The sequence below is a fragment of the Sturnira hondurensis genome, unplaced genomic scaffold (genome assembly GCF_014824575.4).
Source record: "Sturnira hondurensis isolate 20B ecotype Veracruz unplaced genomic scaffold, ASM1482457v3 Scaffold0000780, whole genome shotgun sequence".
Classification (NCBI taxonomy): Eukaryota; Metazoa; Chordata; class Mammalia; order Chiroptera; family Phyllostomidae; genus Sturnira; species Sturnira hondurensis.
In genome coordinates, this window is record NW_028073411.1 from 3723005 (window position 1) to 3745668 (window position 22664).

The 22664-nt window shown below is 38.3% G+C and overlaps 1 protein-coding gene across 7 annotated transcripts in view; it reads right to left on the bottom strand.

The window, feature by feature from the left end:
* The window catches only part of RBPJ (recombination signal binding protein for immunoglobulin kappa J region), a 217500-nt gene that overhangs the window by 30071 nt on the left and 164765 nt on the right, over positions 1 to 22664 (bottom strand). For all 7 annotated transcript variants that reach the window (XM_037044759.1, XM_037044775.1, XM_037044772.1 and 4 more), the window contains 2 exons: positions 16506 to 16544; positions 2894 to 2989 (listed from right to left, as the gene is read on the bottom strand). In XM_037044759.1, coding sequence (XP_036900654.1) covers positions 2894 to 2989; positions 16506 to 16544 — 135 coding nt within the window. The remainder of the gene's footprint in view (positions 1 to 2893; positions 2990 to 16505; positions 16545 to 22664) is intronic.

The following is a 22664-nucleotide window of genomic DNA, read 5'->3' on the forward strand; positions in this document are numbered from 1 at the left end:
TAAAACTAATACATGGCCACTCTAAAATACTTTTAGCAGTGACTAACAGGAACCTCATCTGGACTTAGATGTGATTTTTTTCTGAGTAGCTCTTCTGTTATGAATCATAGTATTAAATGACATCATAACTTAAAATTAATTCCCAGTGAAGCTCCTTTCGCATAGTGCCTGGCACCTAACGGGTCATCAGAAATAAAACAGGTCATCAGAAATAAAGAAAAACCAAATTAGTAAATGAATCCAATTGCACTAAAATGCATCTTCAAAAACCCAGAGAGAAAAGCAGCACTGCCAATTGGCAGCAACATAATAAACACATGGCTAATGCTATTTCCATTAGACCCAGCCCAGTCTAACTCAGGGGGTGGTGATAGGAATAATACTAGGCAAAGTTAAGTTTACTTACAAAGTTTGTATCCTTTAGGTGTCTTAACCTACTCATCCTCAAGCCCTTCTGTAGATAACCAACACTCAAAACACAAAATAGAAGGCTATGAAGATTAGGGCAATAAAAGGAATAAGAAATTTGGAATTATAGACCAGGAGTTCTAATGCTGGCTGTATCGATTTCTAATTAAAGTGAACCTGGGCATACATAAAGTCTCTGATTTTCAGTTTCCTGACACACAGAATGGGGTTATAATATCCCTATTTACAAGATTATTCTCAGGTCTAAAAACATTTGTAAAGGCATTTGCAAAACAACGCCTCATTGATGTTTGGAAAACTGTTTCTTCTTCAGATTCATTATGAGGCACAAGGTCTGCCTAATTTGAGACATCTCAAAGCAATTAAGGTGCTGCCTTGTTCTGTTTTGCTTTGGAAAACAAAAAACAAAACAAATGATCAGCTATGCATACTTTACTCAGTTTCATTATTTCAAAAAATATGTACAAACACACAGAGAATTTCGAGAATCAATTCCATGAAAAAAGGGGCCACTATCTTGATTCGGTTTCTGTCCCAAACTGCAGATATCAACTTCTCCCAATATTTAATTCTAAATGAGATGATTAAGTTCTACTAGAAAAGTACGACAATCAGAAATTACTAAGCTTAAATACAGATAAAAAGGATACTTGACAATATGAGTCCTAAATTCTATTTTTAGTTCTTCATTCTCTTTGAGGACAGAATTATCATTTCACAGCTTCAACTTCTTTTCAGCTCAGATTTAGAGAACTTTAAGAGACTTAATTTTCTTCTAGCATGTAAATTAATTTAAATATATACTTCCATTTCACTTCTCTCATATATGCTAAGATGCCCTTTATCTCACAAATTCTAAGATTCCACCCATTCCTTTCAACCTAAACCCCAAATCTGAGTTTTCTTTCCTCTTCCCACTTTAGTTTGCCGCCTTCCTAGCCAATCCAAAAAATCTTTCATCTTCCCTCACAAGCAAGCCTTTTTGTCCATGAAATGCTTAACACAAAAATGCTGTCAGAAAGACAAAGACTAGAGTTTATTAACAAGAAAATTCTGGGAACGAAGCAGAAAAGTAAACAATCAAAGTCTATGATTATATACCAAAAATGCTAAAATTTAAAGATACTGCGACAAATACTAATCATAAAGATCCTGTGTTATCATTTAATTTTGGCCAGTCTTATATATAAGTCATTTCTGCAGTACTGATAAGGGATATAAGAGTTATAAAATTTTAGTTTAAGTGATAGCTAATAAGCTTAGTAATCAATGCATGTAAAAGCTCTGTCCCAGGAACTGAAGGTGTGACCCACCCTGACTCCAGGAGACCATAAGCAGTTCCACCTTTGTGCCTTAGGAGGACTGCAGGCCATCCAGATGGCATCTGAGCCATTGTAGTGCAGGGTGAGGTGACCCCACCCAGGACACAGCTAAAGACCACCACCTGGGGCATAGCTTAAGACCACGCCCAGGGAGAGAACTGGAATTGTCCTTTAATCCAATTAACTCCTCCCTAAATTTCAAAATCCCCCACCACACCTTGTTTATTCCCTGCTAAAAAAAAACCTTGGCCTGCCCTGGCTGGTGTAGCTCAGTGGATTGAGCGTGGGCCTTCGAACCAGAGAATTGCAGTTCGATTCCCAGTCAGGGCACATGCCTGGGTTGCAGGCCAGTTCCTGGCAGGAGACACATGATACATTGTGTGTCCCCAGCAGAGGCAACCATACACTGATATTTCTCTCCCTCTCTCCTTCCCTTCCCCTCTAAAAATAAATAAATAAATTAAAAAAAAACACAAAAAACCGTGGCCTGGAAATAAAAGACAAGATGATCTATCTGTTAGGTTACGTAGGTTACGAACTCGCCATCTTCTTAGATCGCCAGCCATCTGAATGAAGTGCCCATAAAGATTCAATCCCTGTCTCCACTTATTGGGTTTGGTAGTGACAGGCAGACCAAATGCCGGTGTCTTCTCCAGTTTCAGTACCACAGTCACGTGAGTTACTAATTTAGCTTTTCTGTTCTTTCTTAATCTGAAGAGGCACTAGGCCAATCAAGGTGGAGAGGGCTGTGAGCGCTTTCCTTTGCAATCACTCCACCATTCAGCCCAGAATTCCTTTACTTTGGGTCACATCTGTTTATAAAGCTACATTTTCCACCAAAAGGAAAGCTACTTTTTGTACAAGCTAATATACCACAGAAATACTTACAGAACATCATGCAGCTCAAAAGAAAAATTATATAGATTATTACATTTTGTGGTATCAGGGATTCAGCCAGATGACCTTTACCAAATCTGTCACAATTCACTTTGTTTCTCCTTCAAGAGACAAATCCCCTATTTCTCATTTTGTACTTGCAAATAACCCAAGAGAAATCAACCCCTTACTGCACATTAACACATCATTTGCAAATTCCTGTGACAGCTACAATAAACTATCCACCAGAAAAATAATAACCTTACCTTTTTTCATTCCCATATGACTTCTGTGCAACTTTTGCATGAAGAATAAGTACTGTTTGATCCCCTCGCTCTTTTAAATAATTTCGCATAGCTTCCCTAAAATAGAACATAAGTATTACTATTACAAGGGTGACATTTAGAATATCACTATGCTCTGTAATGAGAAAAATACTCATGAGTATTTTTTAAACAAGCAAATCTAAAAGTAAAAATAGAAATGAAAAAACAAACCCATGAACTAAACTCAAAGAATATTATACAACAGGGCAATAAATACTGCCCGTCTTCAACTCTATACTTTGTTCTTTAAAAGAAGAAACTGTCCCTCATTCCTGGAATTTATGATGGAAGTGAATTAAACCACAATTAAAACACCCAGATTCACTATACACACTGCTAATTTGGCTTTTAAACTGTTTATAAAATCAATGACCTGCAACACTTTAATGATTTACCCCCCTACCACCACCAGCCCCCCTTCCCAGCTACTAGAATGAGTGATTTTTCATTGAATGCAAAGCCACAACAAATCACCAGGTCATCCAAATTTATTATATTTTCTTAAAATAACAATTTTACATAAGGAGTAAAACAGGGTTATCATTTATATACAAACACAAATACTGAATTAAATTTTGGAAAAACATACAATATTAATTCTTTCAAGTACGATGTACTCCAACTATCTATTATATCCAAGTTATATAAAAACTTCAATGTGTTACCTACATTTACTCACCCAACTATTTTGCTAAGCAATACCATAGAGTATTAAGAGCCTAAGGTCTATCAGATCCAATTTTACAATTCTGAACCAGCAGAATGAATCCCAATTCTGGAGGTGTTTCACATGTTGCAAAATAAAGCAAAGCTGTTCCAAAGACAATCATCGAAAACCACTTTTAATAAGTTAAATGCTGCTTTATTTATATCACAAATAAGACAAATACATGAGGATAGCTACATGACTGTACTAAGTTATTAATTGTGGGTAATTCTAAACTTGTGGCCTTTGGAAAAACTAAGTGACCTGGGGCAAAATGAACCTCATTTAACCTCAAATCCAGCCTGGTTTCTGCATCTGATAACAACAGAAGATAATGCTGACCTAAGGAAAAGTGGTTGAGGGGATTAAATGAGATGTCTAGAAGACAGCATTTATGTTTACCAACTGAAAACCTGTTAGCCACAAGGAAAGGTTGGTAATAAAGGGATCCAATACATTGAGAATTAATTCCTAGCCCTTTAAAAGGGGTTAAAAAGTTCAGTTAGGACAACAGCTTGGTCACCTGCCAAAATGGCCATCATTAATAAATCAACAAACAAGTGCTCCTGAGGTTGTGGAGAAAAGGGAATCCTAGTGCACAGCTGGTGGGAAAGCAGACTGGTGCAGCCCCTGTGGAAAACTGTCTGGAATTTCCTCAAAGTGATACAGAGACATCTGATCAGACCACTGAGGAGAAGGAGGAGGAGGCAATGGTAAACAGTCTAGGACAGGAAAGGCTGAGAAGCGGAAGGCCTCCAGACCCCATGGAATTATGGGTTGGAATATACGAAATAAAAGAAGGGCTCTCTGGCTCCCAGACAGGCTGGCTCTTGGGCTCTCTTCTTCTTGGAGGTTGCCTAGACGATCCTGCTGCAGCTCCTTGTGTTTCCCAATGGACTAAGGAACTCTGGGCACAGCCTAGGATGGGCTGGCCTGGCCGAGGGTGGCAGGGTTATTTATTCCTCGGATGTTCTAGAGGGGACCAGCTGTGAGGCAGAAGCCTGCCATTCTTCCAAAATCATGTAGCTTTTGTATCTTCTGTTGTAAACAGAAGGCTTGTAAACTAACCCTATAGAAATAAGATAATTAAAAGTAACAAGGAATGATAGGGGTAGTCAGGTTTTAGAGATTCTAGCATTAATGGAAAGACTTAAGCAACTAATGCATGTGGGGAGCTCTTATTCCAAAACCGTGAAGCTTTTGAATAAAGACTCCTTTCTCACCAACCTTTGTCTCTGGAATTTTGCCTGGAGGGTGATGGGTAGCGGGACCTCACTTTAGTGACCACTAAAGCGGGACCACTTTCAGTAGTGGGTAGCTGTTTGGTAACAAAAGAACTAAAAATGGAACTGCCTTTTGACCCAGTAATTGCACTGCTGGGAATATAACTGAAGAATCCCCAAACACCAATTCAACAGAATTTGTGCTGCCCCATGTTCATGGCAGTGTTATTTACAAAGGCCAAGGTTGGGAACAGCCCGAGTGCCCATCAATAAATGAGTATATTAAAAAACTGGTAAATTTACACAGTAGAATATGCAGCAGAAAGAAAAGGAATTCCTACCTTTCGTGACAGGATAGATGGAACTGGCTAAGTGAAATAAGTTAGTCAGTGAAAGACAAACACTGTATGCTCCCAACTTATAAGAAGAATCTAATGAACAAAACAAGACCAGGGGCATAGAATCACGGAACAGACTGTCAGCTGTAAGAAAGGTTTAAGGCGTACAATTTTACAGCACATCACCTGTATATTGTACTGTGTGTTCACCACCCCAAGTCAAGTCTCCTTCCATCACCATTTGCTCTCTCTGGCCTCATCCCACCCCCATTTCCATAATGTTATCTGTGTCTATGAGGGTTTTTTCCTTTTAATCCTTTCACCGTTTTCACTCAGTCCATAACCCTTTTCCCCTCTGACAGCTATGATTCTGTTTCTACTTTGCTTGTTAGTTTATTTTGTTCATTAGATTCCACATATAAGTGAAATAGATGGTATTTGTCTTTTTCTGACTGGCTTATTTCACTTAGCATAATACTCTCCAGGTTCATCCACACTGTTGCAAAAGGTAAGAGCTCCTTCTTTTTGTGGCTGGGTAAGAATTCCATTGTGTAAATGTAACACAGCTTTTTTTATCCATTCATCTACTGACAGGCACTTGGGCTACATGTACTCTTTCAAATTAGTGGTTCAAGTTTCTTCAGATAAATTCTCAGAAATGGAATCACTGGGTCATAAAGCATGAAACTTGGATTTTCAATATACACAAAAACCAGTAAGAGATCTTGAGGCTTTTAAAACAATCAATTTTCCTTTTTGGTAAGTTAATTCTCGTGGTGGAACACAGAAAGGATTAGAGAGCAGAAAGATAAGACAAATCTGAAATAAGGCTACTACACTAATAAAGAGGCAACAGAAGATAGCGGAGAAGATAGAAAAGACTTAACTCTTTGTATCTTTTGTTTTGGGAGAAGTGGGCATGTATTAATAGGTTTTGTCTGACAAATGTCCATGCTAGAAGTGTTGTTGAAAGTAAACATCTGTAGTTCCAGAGAGGAGGCTGGGTTGCAAAAGTGGGGTTCACTAGTATAGGGCTGCCAAATGAAGCCACAGAAGTGAGGGAAATCTCCCAGAAAGAAAGTGCAGTGATAGGAAAGTCAAGAACAAAGTGTACAAAATGAGTAGAGAACACCCGGTAAGGGGCAGAACTGAGACTATTCATTATTAGATGTGTTGGAAGGAGACAATCTGGAAAGAAAAGAGGGAAACAATCAAAAGGCAAGATGCTGCAGAGGTCAAAGTCACTGATGGTAAGAAGTCTAACAAAATGCCAGCTAACAGAAAGCCTTTCAAGTTATTTATAAAATCAGAGGCCACTGTGATGTCTATTTGGAAATGCCCTCTAAGGAGTGAAGAAACTGACTATGGGAAGTAAAACAACTGAATGTCAGTATCAAAGGACCAACTAACGCTGAAACCCACAAATAATGGTGCCAGTTCCCCCTACAACTGCAAAGGTGGGAACAGAGGGAGCATACTCTGGAACCTGTCGAGTACTGGACAAAAGGTGCAGCTGGAAAGGGTAACAGTGACAAGAAGCTGAAGTGCTGCTCAGTCTGGTACTAAATACAGAGTTCAGGATGAATAAGAGCACAAAAGAAAAGCCGGGAGAAGGCCATTATCTTGACAAGCCTGGCACAGACGTCCAGTCCCTAGCATAGAACTTCAGCAGAACTGCGAACAATAAAATGGCAATAAATACGTACCTAGCAACAACTGAATCTAAAAATTAGGCAAGCAAGAACAGAGACAGAACTGTGGATACAAAGAGCATTTGATCATTGCCAGATGGGTGGAGGAATCGGTGAAGAGGTGAGGGGATTAAGAAGCACAAACAGGTGGTTACAGAACAGCCATGGGGACATAAACTAAAGTATAGGAAAGGGAGTAGCTCAAGAACTTATATGCACAACCATGGACATGAACAAAGGTGTAGGGATTGCCTGAGGAGTGGGGTGTGCTGGGGGGAGGGGGGAGAAGAGGAAAAACTGGGACAACTATAATAGCATAACCAATAAAATAAATTAAAAAAAGAAAAGGTGTGAAATGTACTTGCAGACAGGGATCTGAATCTTAATTCTTGTTATTTACTAAGCCTGAGTTTTCTCACCTGTTAAAAAAAACCAGTAATACTGGGTTGGCCAAAAAATCTGTTACGTTTTCTGTATAATGGTTCTAGTGGTGCTTAGTTGGTTTTAGATTAACTCAAAATAATTTTGTTGGACTGCATTGTGACAGCTGTCATATCAGTGTGCATTAAAAAAAGATATCGCCCTGGCTGGTGTAGCTCAGTGGATTGAGCGCGGGCCTGTGAAACAAAGGATCGCGGTTCGATTTCCTGTCAGGGCACATGCCTGGGTTGCGGGCCAGTTCCCAGCAGGGGACACATGAGAGGCAACCACACATTGATATTTCTCTCTCTTTCTCTCTCCTTCCCTTCCCCTCTCTCTTAAAATAAAATAAAATATTTTTTTAAAAAGGTATCAACATTGGTGAATTTTGGTGTAGGCATTTTAATACTGAATATGGAAGAAAATGTGCAACATTTTTGGTATATTATGCTTTAGTATTTCAATAAAGATAGAAAATCAACTGAAACACAAAAAAAGATTTGTGCAGTATATGGAGAAGGTGCTGTGACTGATCAAACATGTCAAAAGTGGTTTGCAAAGTTTTTTGGTACTATTAGCATTTTGGCAAATAATTCTTTGCTGTGCGGCTGTCTTATGAAATGGGAAGGTGTTTAGAAGCACTCTTGGCCGCTGCTCACTAGAAGCCAATAGTGGGGGATAGCTGACATATTCAAAATACCTAAATCAACAAAGTTATTGGTGAAGATGAAAAATGTGTTTTTTGTTTTATGGGGGGGAAAGAAAGAAACCATAACAGACTTTTTGGCCAACCTAATAACTTAAATTCTGAAAAAGTAATTTAAAGTAAGTTAGCCCCCACAAACTGACAAATACCAAGTATCAACAGTCTCTACCTACTATTATTTTCTTAGGAAGGACATGGGAGAAGGAACAGGTAACTTCCACTGAAGTCTGAAAGCAAATTTGAAAAGAACCTGGAGTTATGATCAGGAATCTCACCTGATTTGCAAGGCATGAATTTGGCAAGCTCATATAAACATTTACCCAACTTTCCATTAAAGCTTTACTGAGAGTCTATTTTATCCCACGCACTGGTTACTGTGCTAGCTGCCTGTACTGGAAATAAATGTCCAAAATTATGATCATGATAAATTATTTCAAATCTCAAGGTGTTTATGATGAATGCTAGATAACAGGCTCCAGTTTCCTGTCTTTTCCCTTCATATTTATAGTACAAAGCCCCCCAAAAGCAACTAGAACCTTAAGTTAATCATTAATAATAGTTGTCCTGTAACAGTAATTTGTCAAATAGCTTCATTCAACAGGAAAAAAAACATACTTTCTTAATAGAATATCAAACAATTATGTTCTCTGGCAATTAGGTTTGTAATTTATTTCTGCAACTTAAGGAGCCATAAAAAAATGAGTATACTCTAAAGAAATCCAATTAAATAGTGAAGCCCATGGAAGGCTAGCGCATGTGCTTTTCATCTGAACACAATAGTGTTTCAATCTCTCTCACCACTGCTGGGAGCTAACCACGGCCAGCCACAATTACTCCAAGAGACTATGGCCTGCAAAGTGGCCAGACAGTCACCAGTACCAACAGGCTGAGTCCCTGAACTTCTCAAACTGGATTTTTGTCACTTGTGACATCCAAATAAAACTGTCTTCCAGTAAAGAAACCTATTTTTGTTTTATCAAGTCTTTGCGCACTAATCTCTCTCTCTCTCTCTCTCTCTCTCACACACACACACACACACACACACACATGCGCGCGCGCGTCACCTGCACGTATTTTAGAGCGGCAGAGTTGACTCTGAGAAACGCTACCACAGGCCAGGGGCCAGCACACCGTGACAGCAACCCTTTTTTGTACTCCCTGGGAGTTAAGAGTGCCTTTTCCTTTTGTAAAGTGTTGTAAAAAAGAAAAGAAATCTTTGCACTGGAGAACAGTATGTGGACCTCAAAGCCTAATATATGTAGTGCTTGGCTCCTTACAGAAAACTTTTGCTGACCCCTACAGAGGCAATAAAAAAAAAGAAAAGATTTTAAAAGTTGCAAAATAGAATGAATAATGATACCCTGAATTTTTAATCAATCAAGTATATCAAATGATTGGCATTTACTAGTTGTTTTTTAAACAACAACAACAAACTCTTCCTGAAAAACTGGACTTGGGCACAGTTGTGAGTTCAGAAGGTTCGGGTACACTCTTCTCACTTCTGCCTCAAAAAGGGGCCAAGTGGCACCCAGACACAAACCACAGCCCCACCCTTCTCCCCGCTCCCCCCCCTCCAAAATCCCTGCGGAGCTGCCCTATCTCTGTCACCGTCTGGCAGTTAAAAGTCTTTTACACTATCTCAGACAGCACTTTTCAAACTGAGTTGAACAACAACCAGGATCTGCAATGGAGACGGCCCCACTCTAAGAGGCTTTAGAGAAACTAGATCAAATAAAGTGAAACCAATTCTTTCACCACAGGACTATGCAGCCTCACGTCTTCCAGAAAGAAATTCTCTGCATGCAGTCTTCTCCCAACTATTAAACAGGCCACGATCTCCACGTTTTCCCTGCCAAGGAGGCGGTTTGTTTCCCCAAGTGCCAGTTTTGAAAATGATAATCTAGAGACAGTGTCAACAAAGTCCCTCACAGTACTAATGAAACACGAAGGCTGCCCAACCAGCTTTCTACATCTGATCGTGACCAAGACCGATCAACAGTGCAGGCCATGTTCCTAGGGGAGTGGCAGAAGAATCTCATTTCACTCCCTCTCCATGAGAAGAAAAGGTCTCCCACAGCTGCAGGAACGTGGATGTACAGGTGAACTGCCTCACAGCCTGCCACACAACCTTCCAAGTTCTGATAGACTCTTCACGGTTTTCATTCTCCCTCCCAAATAACCACAGCCTGTTAAGGGGCTGGGTCACCATCACTTGTATTCTATTTTAAAACTTTATTGTGGAAATAAACCATTTTACTACTTATTTTAAAAATGAGTTATTTCCTTATTATTAACTTTGAGAGTTCCTTTAATAATCTGAATATGAATGCTTTATTCCTAATATTAAGAAAATCAATTTCTTCCTTCCACTGATAGTGCTTTTGGTGTTATATCTAAGACATTTTTGCCTAACCCAAGGTCACAAAGATTTTCTCCTATGTTTTTTTCTAAAAGTTGTATAATTTAAGGTTTTACATTTAGGACTATTTTGAGCTAATTTTTGCGTATGGTTCTAGGTATGGATCGTAGTTATTTTGTGTATGTGTATTTAAGTAGCAGCATCAGAGAGCTACCCATTTGTTCCACAACCCTTTGTTAAAAACCCTTTATCTAACTAAAATACCTTTGAACATTGGCTAAAAAACATGTATCTCCAGGATCACTGCCCACCACTACTCTGTTTGTTAACAGTGATCCACTTGGCTTTCTTTACTCCAATACCACCACTTATTACCACAGCTTTATATTAAGTTTTTAAACCAGGTAAGGGTGCATTCTTGCTGCTCTTTTTCAAAGTTCTGGGTATTCCAGGTCATCTGCATCTCCATACAAACTTTAAAACCAACGTATCAAAGTGCTACAAAAAAGTCCACTGGGATTTGATTGAAATATGCTGAATTAACAGATGATTTTGTGAAGAAATGGCCTTAAACAATATTGAGTCTTCTGCATGAGGAACTTTTATTTAGGACTTCAAGTTCCCTCAGCAATGTTTGGTAGTTCGCAATGTACAGTTTTTGTACATCTATGTCAGCTTTTTCTTTTTTTGATGCTATTATAAATGGTATTGTTTTTCAATTTCAATTCCTCACTGTTAATGGCTAGTATAAAAAATACAACTAATTTTTTGTATATTTTGTAGGTTGACTATGGATATGCTATGACCTTGCTGAAATCACGTATCAGTTCTAATAGCTTTTTTCCTACTAGATTCCATAGATCTTCTATATATGTGATCATGATATTTGTAAATAGGGTTTTACTTCTTTCTTTCCAACCTGGATGCCTTTCATTTCTTTTCTGGCCTTCTTGTCCTGTTTAGAATGTGAGCACAGTGCTAGATGAAGTAGTGAGAACCAACACCTTACACTGTTCCTGATCTCAAGGGGAGAGATTCAGCCTTTCATAGTTAAGTATGGTGTTAAATACAGTATATTCAGTTACACTTGATGAAAATAAGGAAATTCCCTCTCTTCCTAGTTTGATCAGAATTCTCATCAAGAATGAATCTCACAAGATTTCTTCTAAATCCCTTGAGATGACATATAATATTCTGTTTGGATTTTTGTTAATATATTGAACCACATTTACTGATTTCCATTTCTGAGATAAATCTCACTTAGGTAATAAAATAGTATTCCTTCTACATACTGTTTGATTCATTTTGAAAATCCAAGATTTTTTTGCTTCTATGTTCATAAGGAATATTGGTCTGTAGTTTTTTGGGTTTTTGTTTATAATGTCTTTGCATTTAGTAACATGGCAATACTGTCCTCACAGAATGATCTGGGAAGTATGTCCTGCTCTCCAATTTTCTGGAAGGGCACGTAGAGAACTGGCAGGATTTATTTCTTAAACGTCTGGTAGGACTGAACAATGAAATCACCTGAGCCTGTAGTTTTCTTTGTGGGAAGAAACAGAAATACAAATTCAATTTTTTTAGCTATAGGGCTATTCAGGTTACCAGTTTCTTTTTGAGTAAACTTTAGTAGTTTGCTGGTTTCAAGAGATTTGTACATTTCTTCAAACATTGAATTTACTGGCAGAAAATTATTCATAATATATGCTTGTTATCTTTTAACTATGTGTACAATCTGCAATGTTACCATCTTTCTCATTTTTGATAGTCATTTGTTCAGAATCAGATTTCTATCCAGTATGATCTTTCTACTTCAAGGAGTTCTATAATATTTCTTACAGCTCGTGCCTATTTGTGATTAATTTTTTTCAGTTTTTTTCTTTTGTTCTAAAAAGATCTTAATTTTGCCTCTTCTAGGTATAGAATCCTGTACTACTATCTTCTGTCCCTTTGGGTACTTTAAAGTTCTGGCTCCATTGTCTTCTTTCAACCTAGCAAAGTTTCCGGTGAAAAATCCCATCATCTTTATCTTTGTTTTGTCCCTCTGTATATAGTTTAACTTTTATCTTTGTTTCTCTTACCATTTTCTGGATTATGATGTGTATCCATAGTTTGTACCTGGGGCTCACTGAGTTTCTTGAAACTGTGGTTTTAGTGTTTATTTATTTAGGAAAATTTCAGCCATTATTTCTTCGCATATTTTTCAGTCATAACCTCTCCCTTTCCGAGCCTTTAGGCCAAATCCAACGCACCGCCTGTTTTAGAAATACAGTTGTCCTCCAGTATACAGACACATCCATTGGCTTACACAGTGCCTATACGGCTCCTTACATGCTACAACAGAACTGAGTAGTTACAACAGATGTTATAAGGGCCACCAAAAAAAAATAATAAACTATTTACCATCTGATCCTTTAAAGAAAAATTTTGTGAACTTCTGATCTTAAGCCTCTTGAACATATAGAGGACAAATATAACTGTTTTAATGTCTTTGTCTAATTCTATCATCTATGTCATTTGTGGGTAGGTTTTGACTAATTTTTCTTCCTCATTATGGATATTTTCCTGCTTCTTTGCAAGACTGGTACTTTTTAATTAAATATTAAGACTAAACAGCCCTGGCAGGGTAGCTCAGTTGATTAGAGCATTGTCCCAATAGGCCAAGATAGTGGGTTCAATTCTTGGTCATGGCAAATACAAGAAGCAACCAATGAATGCATAAATAAGTGGAACAACAAACCGATGTTTCTCACATAAAACAAAGACTCAATAAACTTTACTTTTTTTGAGCGCTGAATATTGTTCTATTCTTGTGCAGTTTTCTGGTGCACAAATAAGTTACTTGGAAAGCGTCTGATCCTTTCAATCTTGCTCTGAAGTTGATAGGTGACCAGGGCAACATTCAGTCTAGGCCTCATTCTGCACCACTGCTGAAGGAAAACCCTTCTGTGCACTCTAGTCAATGCACCACACATTGCAAGATGTTTCCGCACTGGCTATCAGGAATAGGAACAATTTGTAGTACTGAGTGAGCTTGAGGAATTCTTTAGGGATAGGAATTCTTTAGGCTGGTTTCCCCCACAGCCTTGGGTAGTTTCCTCACACACACATGCTGGTCAATGCTCAGCTGGATAAAGCGAACCCTCTGCAGACGTCTGGTACGCTCCAGAGCCTTTTCCCCTCCAGTTCTCTGCCCGGGAAATTCTAGCCCCCTTGGCCTCCCTGGATTCCCAACTCCATCTCCTCAACTCAAGGTGCTCACTGGGCTCCGCCTGGATTCCCCTCCCTACATCCGGTCCTGGCACTCTCTGCAGGCACTAAGCTGCAGCAGTCACAGGGCTCACCTCATCTGTCTCCTGTCTCTCAAGGATCACTGTCCTTTCGTGCCTGCTGTCCAATTATCTTGGAAATTGCTGTTTCATATATTTTGTCCAGGTTTTTAGTTCTTTCAGGCCGGAGAGTAATTCCAGTCCCTGCTACTCCATCTTGGCCAGAAGCAGAAGTCCTAAAAGCTACTAAAATTTTCCAAACAGGCACAACTGCTTAAAGGGTAAATGGAAAATCATGATAAAGTAGATGGAACCTAAGTAGATTACTGTATATATTTAAGGAAAGGAACTTTTCCTTATATTTATTATCACTGTATTGATTGCTATTTTTACAGAGGTATCCATTCAAGTAACTGATTTATTCATCAGAATGTATTTTATTATTAGGAGTCATTCCAACCTAGTGCAGCTGGTAATGAAATAAAAATATTTATAATTAAATTTTAAACTACCCGTATAGTTGAATTAAGCAATTCCACTTATAATTCCTTCAAGATATATTGTATAAAAATAAGTAACTGAAAATATATTTACATGAAACTGTGAGACAAGTTAAATTTTCTGAGCCTACTTCATCTGGAATATTTACATAGTGACTTTCTAAAAATAATTTTAAAAATATATACTGTAGTCATTACAGACTCATAAAAAAGCTAAAAAAGTACTTTTTCCCAGACTCCTCAAATGTTAACATTTTACCATATTTGCATACTATGTTTTTAATTTAAGAGCACCAGTAGACATAAAATCCCTTTACCCCAAATACTTTAATCACAATGCAATTACCACTGACGCACTATTTGTACCTATAGGGTTTTATTAACATGCTGCCATCGGCCCACTATTGTGCTTCACTGGGAGTAAGGGGAGTAGAGTTGAGAAACTACTGCCCTCAGGCCAAATCAGGGTGGTCACCAGTGTTTCTAAATTAAGTTGAGCTGGAACAGATACGCCATTCATTTACATGTTTTCTATAGCTAATTTGGGGATATTAGAAAAGAGCTGATAAGCCACAACAGACTCAAAAATCGTAACCTGTTTGTTATCTGGCTCATTACAGAAAATGTCTGCCGACCCCAGCTTTAGATCAAAAGAAAATTTTTTTCCTGGTCCAGGGTTTAGTTGAACATGGTTGTCATGACTTGTTGGTCTTCTTTAATCTGGTGTTCCTCAGTCTTTGTTTATCACGATCTTGGAAATTTTGAAAAGTAAATGCCATTTATTTTATAGAATGCCCCTCATTTACCTCCTTCTGATGTTTCCTTATGCTTACATTTCATTTACATATTTTTTGCAAGAACACCACAAAAGTAATATCGTGTCCTTCTCAGGATGCACATAACATTTATTTGTCTGTCACTGGTGGTATTAACTTAGATCATTTAATTAAGGTGGTGTTTGCCAGGTTTCTTCATGATATCATGCTACTATTTTTCATTTTTATTTGTTTATTTTTTTAAAAAATATTTTATTTATTTATCTTTAGAGGGAAAGAAATATCAATGTATGGTTGCCTCTCGTGCGCCCCCTGCTGGGAACTGGCCTGCAACCCAGGCCCTGACTGGGAATCGAACTGCCATCATCTGGTTCGCAGGCCCACGATCAATCCACTGAGCTACACCAGCCAGGGCTCATTTTTTATTAATAAATACTTTGTAAGGACATGCTTAGATACTATGTAAATATCTTGTTTCCCAAGAGATTTTTAAACCAATAGTTTAAGCATTCACTGATGATTTTTTTGCCTGACATGATTAACACTGTAATGGTTACCAGAGTGTGATTTCCTAGTCTCATCATTCCTTTCACATTAGGCACATTTCTTCTATAAGGAAAAGTTATCTCCTCTGCTCCGTTCATTGCATCACTTTTTAACTCTGCAGAATTCTAAACTGCCATTTTACTACATGGATTCTAATCCATTACTTATCATTATTTATTTTGATGCTCTAACTGTGCCCAGGATTAGCTAAAAGGAAGCCTCAAACTGGCCCCCTCTGAATCCTTTTGGCACGTTCCCATCATTCTTTGAGTGCAATAGCTTTTTAATAATAGCAATAATGTAGCCAATTACCCAAATGGCCGTTAATATGAAAACTGAACCAAAGCAAAGTGAAGACAATGCAGAGAATGAGGCAGAAGTGGTACAGAGCAATGGTCAAGTATAATGTCAGACTTAAAGAAAAAAAGGGAGGTATATGTTTATATGTTTATAAATATATATGTTTTTATATGCCTACAATTTCTTGAAAGATACTAACAATGCAGGTTTAGCATTAACTCTAGGACTGAAACTGTGGAACCAGGTGTCTTCCTTTTTATTTTACAACCACTGACCATTAGAAATTTTTTTAGAACACAGGATATTTACAGATTCATTAAAACATGTAAAAATTTGTGTTTTCTATGAAATTATTTTCTAAAAGCATTTATTAAGTATCTTTCAAGTCCTACTTATAAGCAACAAACTGTGACTGGCTAAATGAAGCGAGATATAGGAAACAATTTTAAAATTATTGCCCTTGTTATATTAACTATATTACACAAAATTAATTACACAAAGGTTTCATTTCTCCTGTGAAATATATCGTCTTATCATGTTATTTTCACGAGGGGGGTGGGTTCGAACGGGGGAAGTGTGGGTTAAGGAGGATGGGAATAAGCTTACAACCTATAAGCTTAGTAACTTCTTTTCAAGAGCACCTAATACACTTTTGGAAATGACAGGACATAACGCTTTCATGAAAACTGGGTGGAAGGCTGACCAACAGAATGCTTACCTAGTAAGTCGTTTAGGTGGAGGCCGCTCACCAAATTTTCTGGAAAAAAATAAGAAAAATAATTGAATACGCTGTATGACACATTCCATAAAAAGCTTTTTAGAAACTATGAAATCTCCTTTGTAACATATACTTCAACCCTACTGACCAGTGTAAAGAGAAATCCTCTAATAAACAAACTTCTATACCCAGAAATAGAAAAACACAAAAATGGCTCCTGAACAAAAACAACATACTCTATGGTCTTACTGCAGGCACCGAACAGGTAGCACACTGATTAGATGAGGACTTGGGGTACCGTCCGGAGATACTCTGAAAAAACCCAAAAACCCACAGCACCCAGACACTCCTCACAGCCCAAGTACACAGTTCCCAAGCATTTATCATGTGCCAGCAATCACCTACACACTTTTTGTACAGTTCCCTCTTTGATCACATTGGCCCATTTTGAGGATGTAGAAAGCAATCTCCCCAATGTCACAAAGTAAATAAACGGCAGGCAGAGTTGAGATTTGAATCCACATATTGATTACCTAACTAGCTTATGGTATGCACCCCTTCATAAAGAAATGAGCTAGGTAGACTAACGCAGAAGCATTTCAAGTGGTTGGCAAAGGGCAAAGACAAAAGCATAAACGAGGATAAGAATCCACAATTTAGGCTGGAATTAGAATGCAGCACGGAGGTTAAGACAAAGGCTCCAGAGCAGGGCTGTCAAACTCATTTTCACCGGGGGCCACATCAGCCTCGAAGTTGTCTTCCAAGGGCTGAATATAATTTTACGACTGCATAAATGTAACTGCTCTTTAACAGTTAAGCGAGAGCTTGGCGCTTAGAAACAAGGTGCTGGGCCAGATAAAACCAGGTGGAGGGACCTGTGTTTTGCCACCTGTGCTTCTAGAGTAAGATGGGCAGAGTTCAAATCCACGATTTGGTCTTTACTTGCTGTATAACCTTGAGGTCATCTGACTCTCCAGACCTCAGCTTCTACCTCTGCAAAGGACAGTGACTGCACTACCTCAGGGGCTGTTGAAGGAATTAAATGTTGATTATTGCCTACAAAACACATATAATAGTACTTGGAATGCAGGAAGTACTCAATAAATGTTTGTAATTATAGAGGACCCTTGAACAACATGCATTTGAACTTAAAAGATTTTTTCAGTAAATACTGTAAATGTATTTTCTCTTTTACCATTTTCTTAAGAACATTTTCTTTTTTACCATTTTCTTAAGAACATTTTCTTTGTCTAGCTTTAGTTTCAGACTATAGTATATCATACATATATAACATACAAAATATTGTGTTAATCAGCTATTTATGTTATTGGTAAATCATCCAGTCCACATTAGGTATTAGTGAAGCTTTGGGGAGTCAGAAGTTTACACTTGGGTTTTTGACTATGCAGGAGGTTGGCACCCCAAACACCCATGCTACTCAAAGGTGAACTGTATTACTAATTTTTAGTTATACCTGGTTAAGACAAAATAACTAAGTAAAGGAATTAAGTATGATATTAACCAAAATAAATAAGTTTAAGATAACTTATTTCTTTTGAATAGGAAATAAGGTCTTTCTGAAAGTGGTGGATAAGGCACAGCACTTGGGAAAAAAATAAAATTTTGTGTTAACAAAATGAACAGATTAAGTAAGTAGCTTGTTCATAATTACAGTTACAGGCCCTGAGCCTAATTTGACTTAAGATTCCTCTATACCTGTGATGTCCCACAAAATTACTAACTTTGATGATAGAAGTCTTAGAAACCCATGCAGTTCAGTCTGTTCCCTAATTTAATGCTATATGACATTGTCTATGAACTCCTAATTTATAAAAATAGGTGTCTGTGACTTTAAATATTTGTGTGTTTTCATTAACCCTGAAATATTGAAAAGTGGCTTCAACTGAAGTAGTAAAATGAACAAATAATTCACGTTTCCTTAAAAATTAACTATTATTCTCTTTGATGTAATCCTATAGGATATGCATTTTTTTCAAATCTTCAATTTTTTAAAGATTTTATTTATTTATCTTTAGAGGGAAAGGGAAGGAGAAAAGGAGAGAAATATCAATGTATGGTTGCCTCTCGTGCGTCCCCTGCTGGGAACTGGCCTGCAGCCCAAGCATGTGCCCTGACTGGGAATCGAACCACGATCGTCTGGTTCATAGGCCTGTGCTCAATCCACTGAGCTACACCAGCCAAGGCAGGATATGCAATTTTTTAAATTAAAAAAAAAAAAAAAAAACAAGGCCCACAATGTTTTAGTGGTAACATCAGCAAAGCTGAAGACAACAGGTTTTAAAACACTGAACCGTTCGCTAACCTGTGAACTGCAGTTATGGAATTACAGGCAAAAATCTATTCCTGAGTCTTTTTTTCATAAGAAATATTTTTTGAACCTTTGAAACTGATGAAATGTAGCATTATAGCATATGATTAAAATAAAACTGCCTTACTAGATTAGATGTAGAATATTTTACAAAACCCAAGAAGTTTAAGACATCTTTAAAATGCCTCTTTGCCCTGGCCTGTGTGGTTCCATGGGCTGGAGTATAGCCCCAAGCACCAAAAGGTGGCAGGCTGACCCACAGTCAGGTCACAAAGCTACGCTGTGGGTTCCGTCCTCATCAGGGCACGTACAAGAGGCCACCTATCCATGTTTCTCTCTCTCAAATCAATAATGTATCCTTGAACAAGGATTAAAAAAACACGCTTTGCACATATATTTTAAGAACAAAATTAACGTGATAAAGAAAAACAAACTGGGGTGTGGCCAGAATCCACCTAAGGGATTAAATTTTGAGCATTTTAGAGACAGGTAACAAATGAGACAAAGCTTTTCAATGATGTCACTATCATTTGTACTAGCTCCTAATGTAATGTGATGCAGCCAGGGCCCCCACCCTCAAACAAAGGATTTGAAATGGGGTCCAGAACTTGGGTGTCCAGGAATTATAAAATATAGGATATCTTTACCCCTACAAGTCTGAACTGGGGGATGGGACACATGGAGCAGGGTCACTGAGTTATTTTGCATGTCAACAGTTGGCCAGCTTCATCTAATATGCAAAATTGGTTATTTAACATCTCTCTAACAACTGGTTAATTTCACAGATATGTTACGTAGCTGTGGCCAAGATCTGAACCAGGGAGATGGGAGTGACTTTGACCCACGACCTAACTGGGAGGCAGCTCCCCCCCCCCCCTNCACTGAGTTATTTTGCATGTCAACAGTTGGCCAGCTTCATCTAATATGCAAAATTGGTTATTTAACATCTCTCTAACAACTGGTTAATTTCACAGATATGTTACAAGTAGCTGTGGCCAAGATTTGAACCAGGGAGATGGGAGTGACTTTGACCCACGACCTAACTGGGAGGCAGCTCCCCCCCCCCCCTCCGGTTACAGTGCCTGCATGAAAGCCTGGGAAAGGTCAGGTGGGCTCCATGCCTCTGGACCACGCCTGCACAGACTTACTCTGGCAGCCCAGAAAAGCTGGAAACACACGGGAATGCTGGCAGGTGTGGCTGATTGTGGGAGGAATCCAAAATGGGGTTGTAGAGGAAGATTCCCCCCGGGATTTAAACCCAGGCCGGGCAGCCATGCCATGCAGAACACACGGTTTTGGGCTGGAACCTGTTGTGGGGCTCTCTTAACCACGAGGCTTAGGAAGCAGGAAAGTAAGGTGTAGCAGCCATGCAGAGCTCTCTCTCAGCAGTTTGGAAGAATGCAGGAGATGCTGTGGGAAGGAAAACAGGTGAAAGGACTCTCGCTGGTGAGCCATGGGAAGGTACCGTGTGGTTATGGATTCAGAACTAGAGATCACGGCAACACAGCTGATAGTTCTGGGGACTGTGGGAGACCTTCTAGCCGAGCCAGAGACTTCTATTTTTCTTGAGACATGGTACTCCAGACTGGCCTGCCAGGGCAAAGGGGAAGGAAGGAAGGACTGTATTCGATTGTAGGTGTTTTAAGGGACTTTGGTATTTTAACAAAGATATTAAGTCATCACTCTAACTCAGTATAACTTTTGAATAAATAGCCCCTCTCCTTTTCACCAAACTCTGACACTGAGAGCCATAATTCCTAAGGGCTGTAAGACAAACCTAAACCTAGTACAGGGGGACCCCGGAAGAGGAGGGATCCATTTGGTACGAGAATCTCTCCACATCGTCTGTTCTGTAACAATATTCCAACCATCAAGCATCCTCTGGGATCAAATACAGGTTTATTACATGACTAGTTTATTACACTCAATATTCAAATGTAAATGTTCTTTTCTACTATTCTGAAATGCTTTCAAAATCAGATGATCAACTTAATGTTAACTATGGTCTTCTTTGGAATATCCATTACATGAAGTCAGCAATTACTGACTGTGTGTGTGTGTACAACATCACTCCTTCCCCCATATGAAACGTGAGCAAGAGAACTCAATTGTCTGCCTGCTGAGCTTGAACAGCATTTCAAAATGATGCACCGTTCTATCTAGGTACCATCCTCAGGCTAGGAATCTTTTACACATTAGTAAGATTAGACTGCTTCTTCAGTATATAATAAAGCATCTTCAAAAACTGTTGTGTGCATCCCAGCCCTCTTTTTAATGCATATTCCACCACATGCCTATTATCTGACTAAAACTAATAGTTACAGGATCTATTGGAATGGGGGAAGGATAAGAAAATAGGTTTCCTGAGGAAATTCATGCAAGTATTCAGTAGGTTCACAATGCATAATTCTGAAAGTCACGATTGAACTCAATCCTAATTATTTAATAAAATTCATAGGACTACATATTAAAATCTGTGAAGTTATACCAAGGTATTGTGTATTCTGCATTTATTAAGATCCACATTCCATCCACTACTAATTTAATGTATAACTAACACAAAAACTTCAAGAATTATATACTGCAGCCCTGACTGGCATGGCTCAGATGCCTGGCCACTGGGCATCTTCCCACAAGGCAAAGGGTCACTGGGTTAGCTTCTCAGTCAGCGCCCATGCCTGGGTTGCAGGCTGGTCCCTCGTTGGAGTGTGTGCATGCAAGAGGCAGCCGATGATGCTTCTCTTACACATGGAAGTTCTTTTACCCCTTTCTCTCTCCCTTCCCCTCTCTCTAAAAAATAAATAAAACATTTAAAAAAAGAATTATCTATTGCAAAAAGAACATACATCTTTAAATGCAACTTAAGTTATAATTTAGTATTGTGCAATAAAACATTTCACTTTTCAGCATAAATAAAAGCAGTTATCAATTACTCAGAGACTAATTAAAATTTAAAGATTAAGTTCTGTCTGTTTCTCTTGCAAGGGAATGGTGAAATAGGCAGATACAAATTTTTTCTTTATTTGAAATCTCTCTTAAAAACAAGTTTCTACTTCATGGGGATGTAAGGTACAGCACAGGAAATATAGTCAATAGTACTGCAGTAACTACAGTGTTGTGCCACGTAGAGTGCACTTCCATGTATGATGTGCACCCATGCTTTTGGCCCAAATTTTCAGAAAAAAAAATCTTTCACTTTTAATTTTTTATTTAATTAATTTATTTATATTTGGAAACAAAATTGATTATTGTATTCCAGGGTATTTTGCATATGGATATCCTTATTGCTTTCTAGAGTTACACTTTTAACACATAAGCATAAATGGAAGAAATTAAAAACATTCATATAGATATGGAATTAGTACTATCCTGTATAGCACGCATCCTTACTTTTCCCTCAAAACGTCGGGCAAAAGCCCTGGCCGGTGTAGCTCAGTAGGTTGAGTAGCAGCCTGCGAACCAAAAGGCTGCCAGTTCAATTCCCAGTCAGGGTACATGCCTGGGTTGTGGGCCAGGTCCCCACTGGGGGACACATTTGAAGCAACCACACACTGATGTTTCTCTCCCTGTCTTTCTCTTTCCCTTCCGCTCTCTCTAAAATAAATAAATAAATAAAAATCTTTTTTAAAAGATAAAAAAAATAGACATTTAAAAAAATCGGGCAAGAAAGTACACATTATACTCGGCAAAATATGTAAATATGGTGCTGGTTGGGTGCTGGAAATATTAGGGGAACACTTTGTCAAGTATACTGAAACTAATACAAAATATTATTGAATGTAAACTGTAACTGAAAAAAAATTTACTTAAATGAAATAAATAAATAAAAC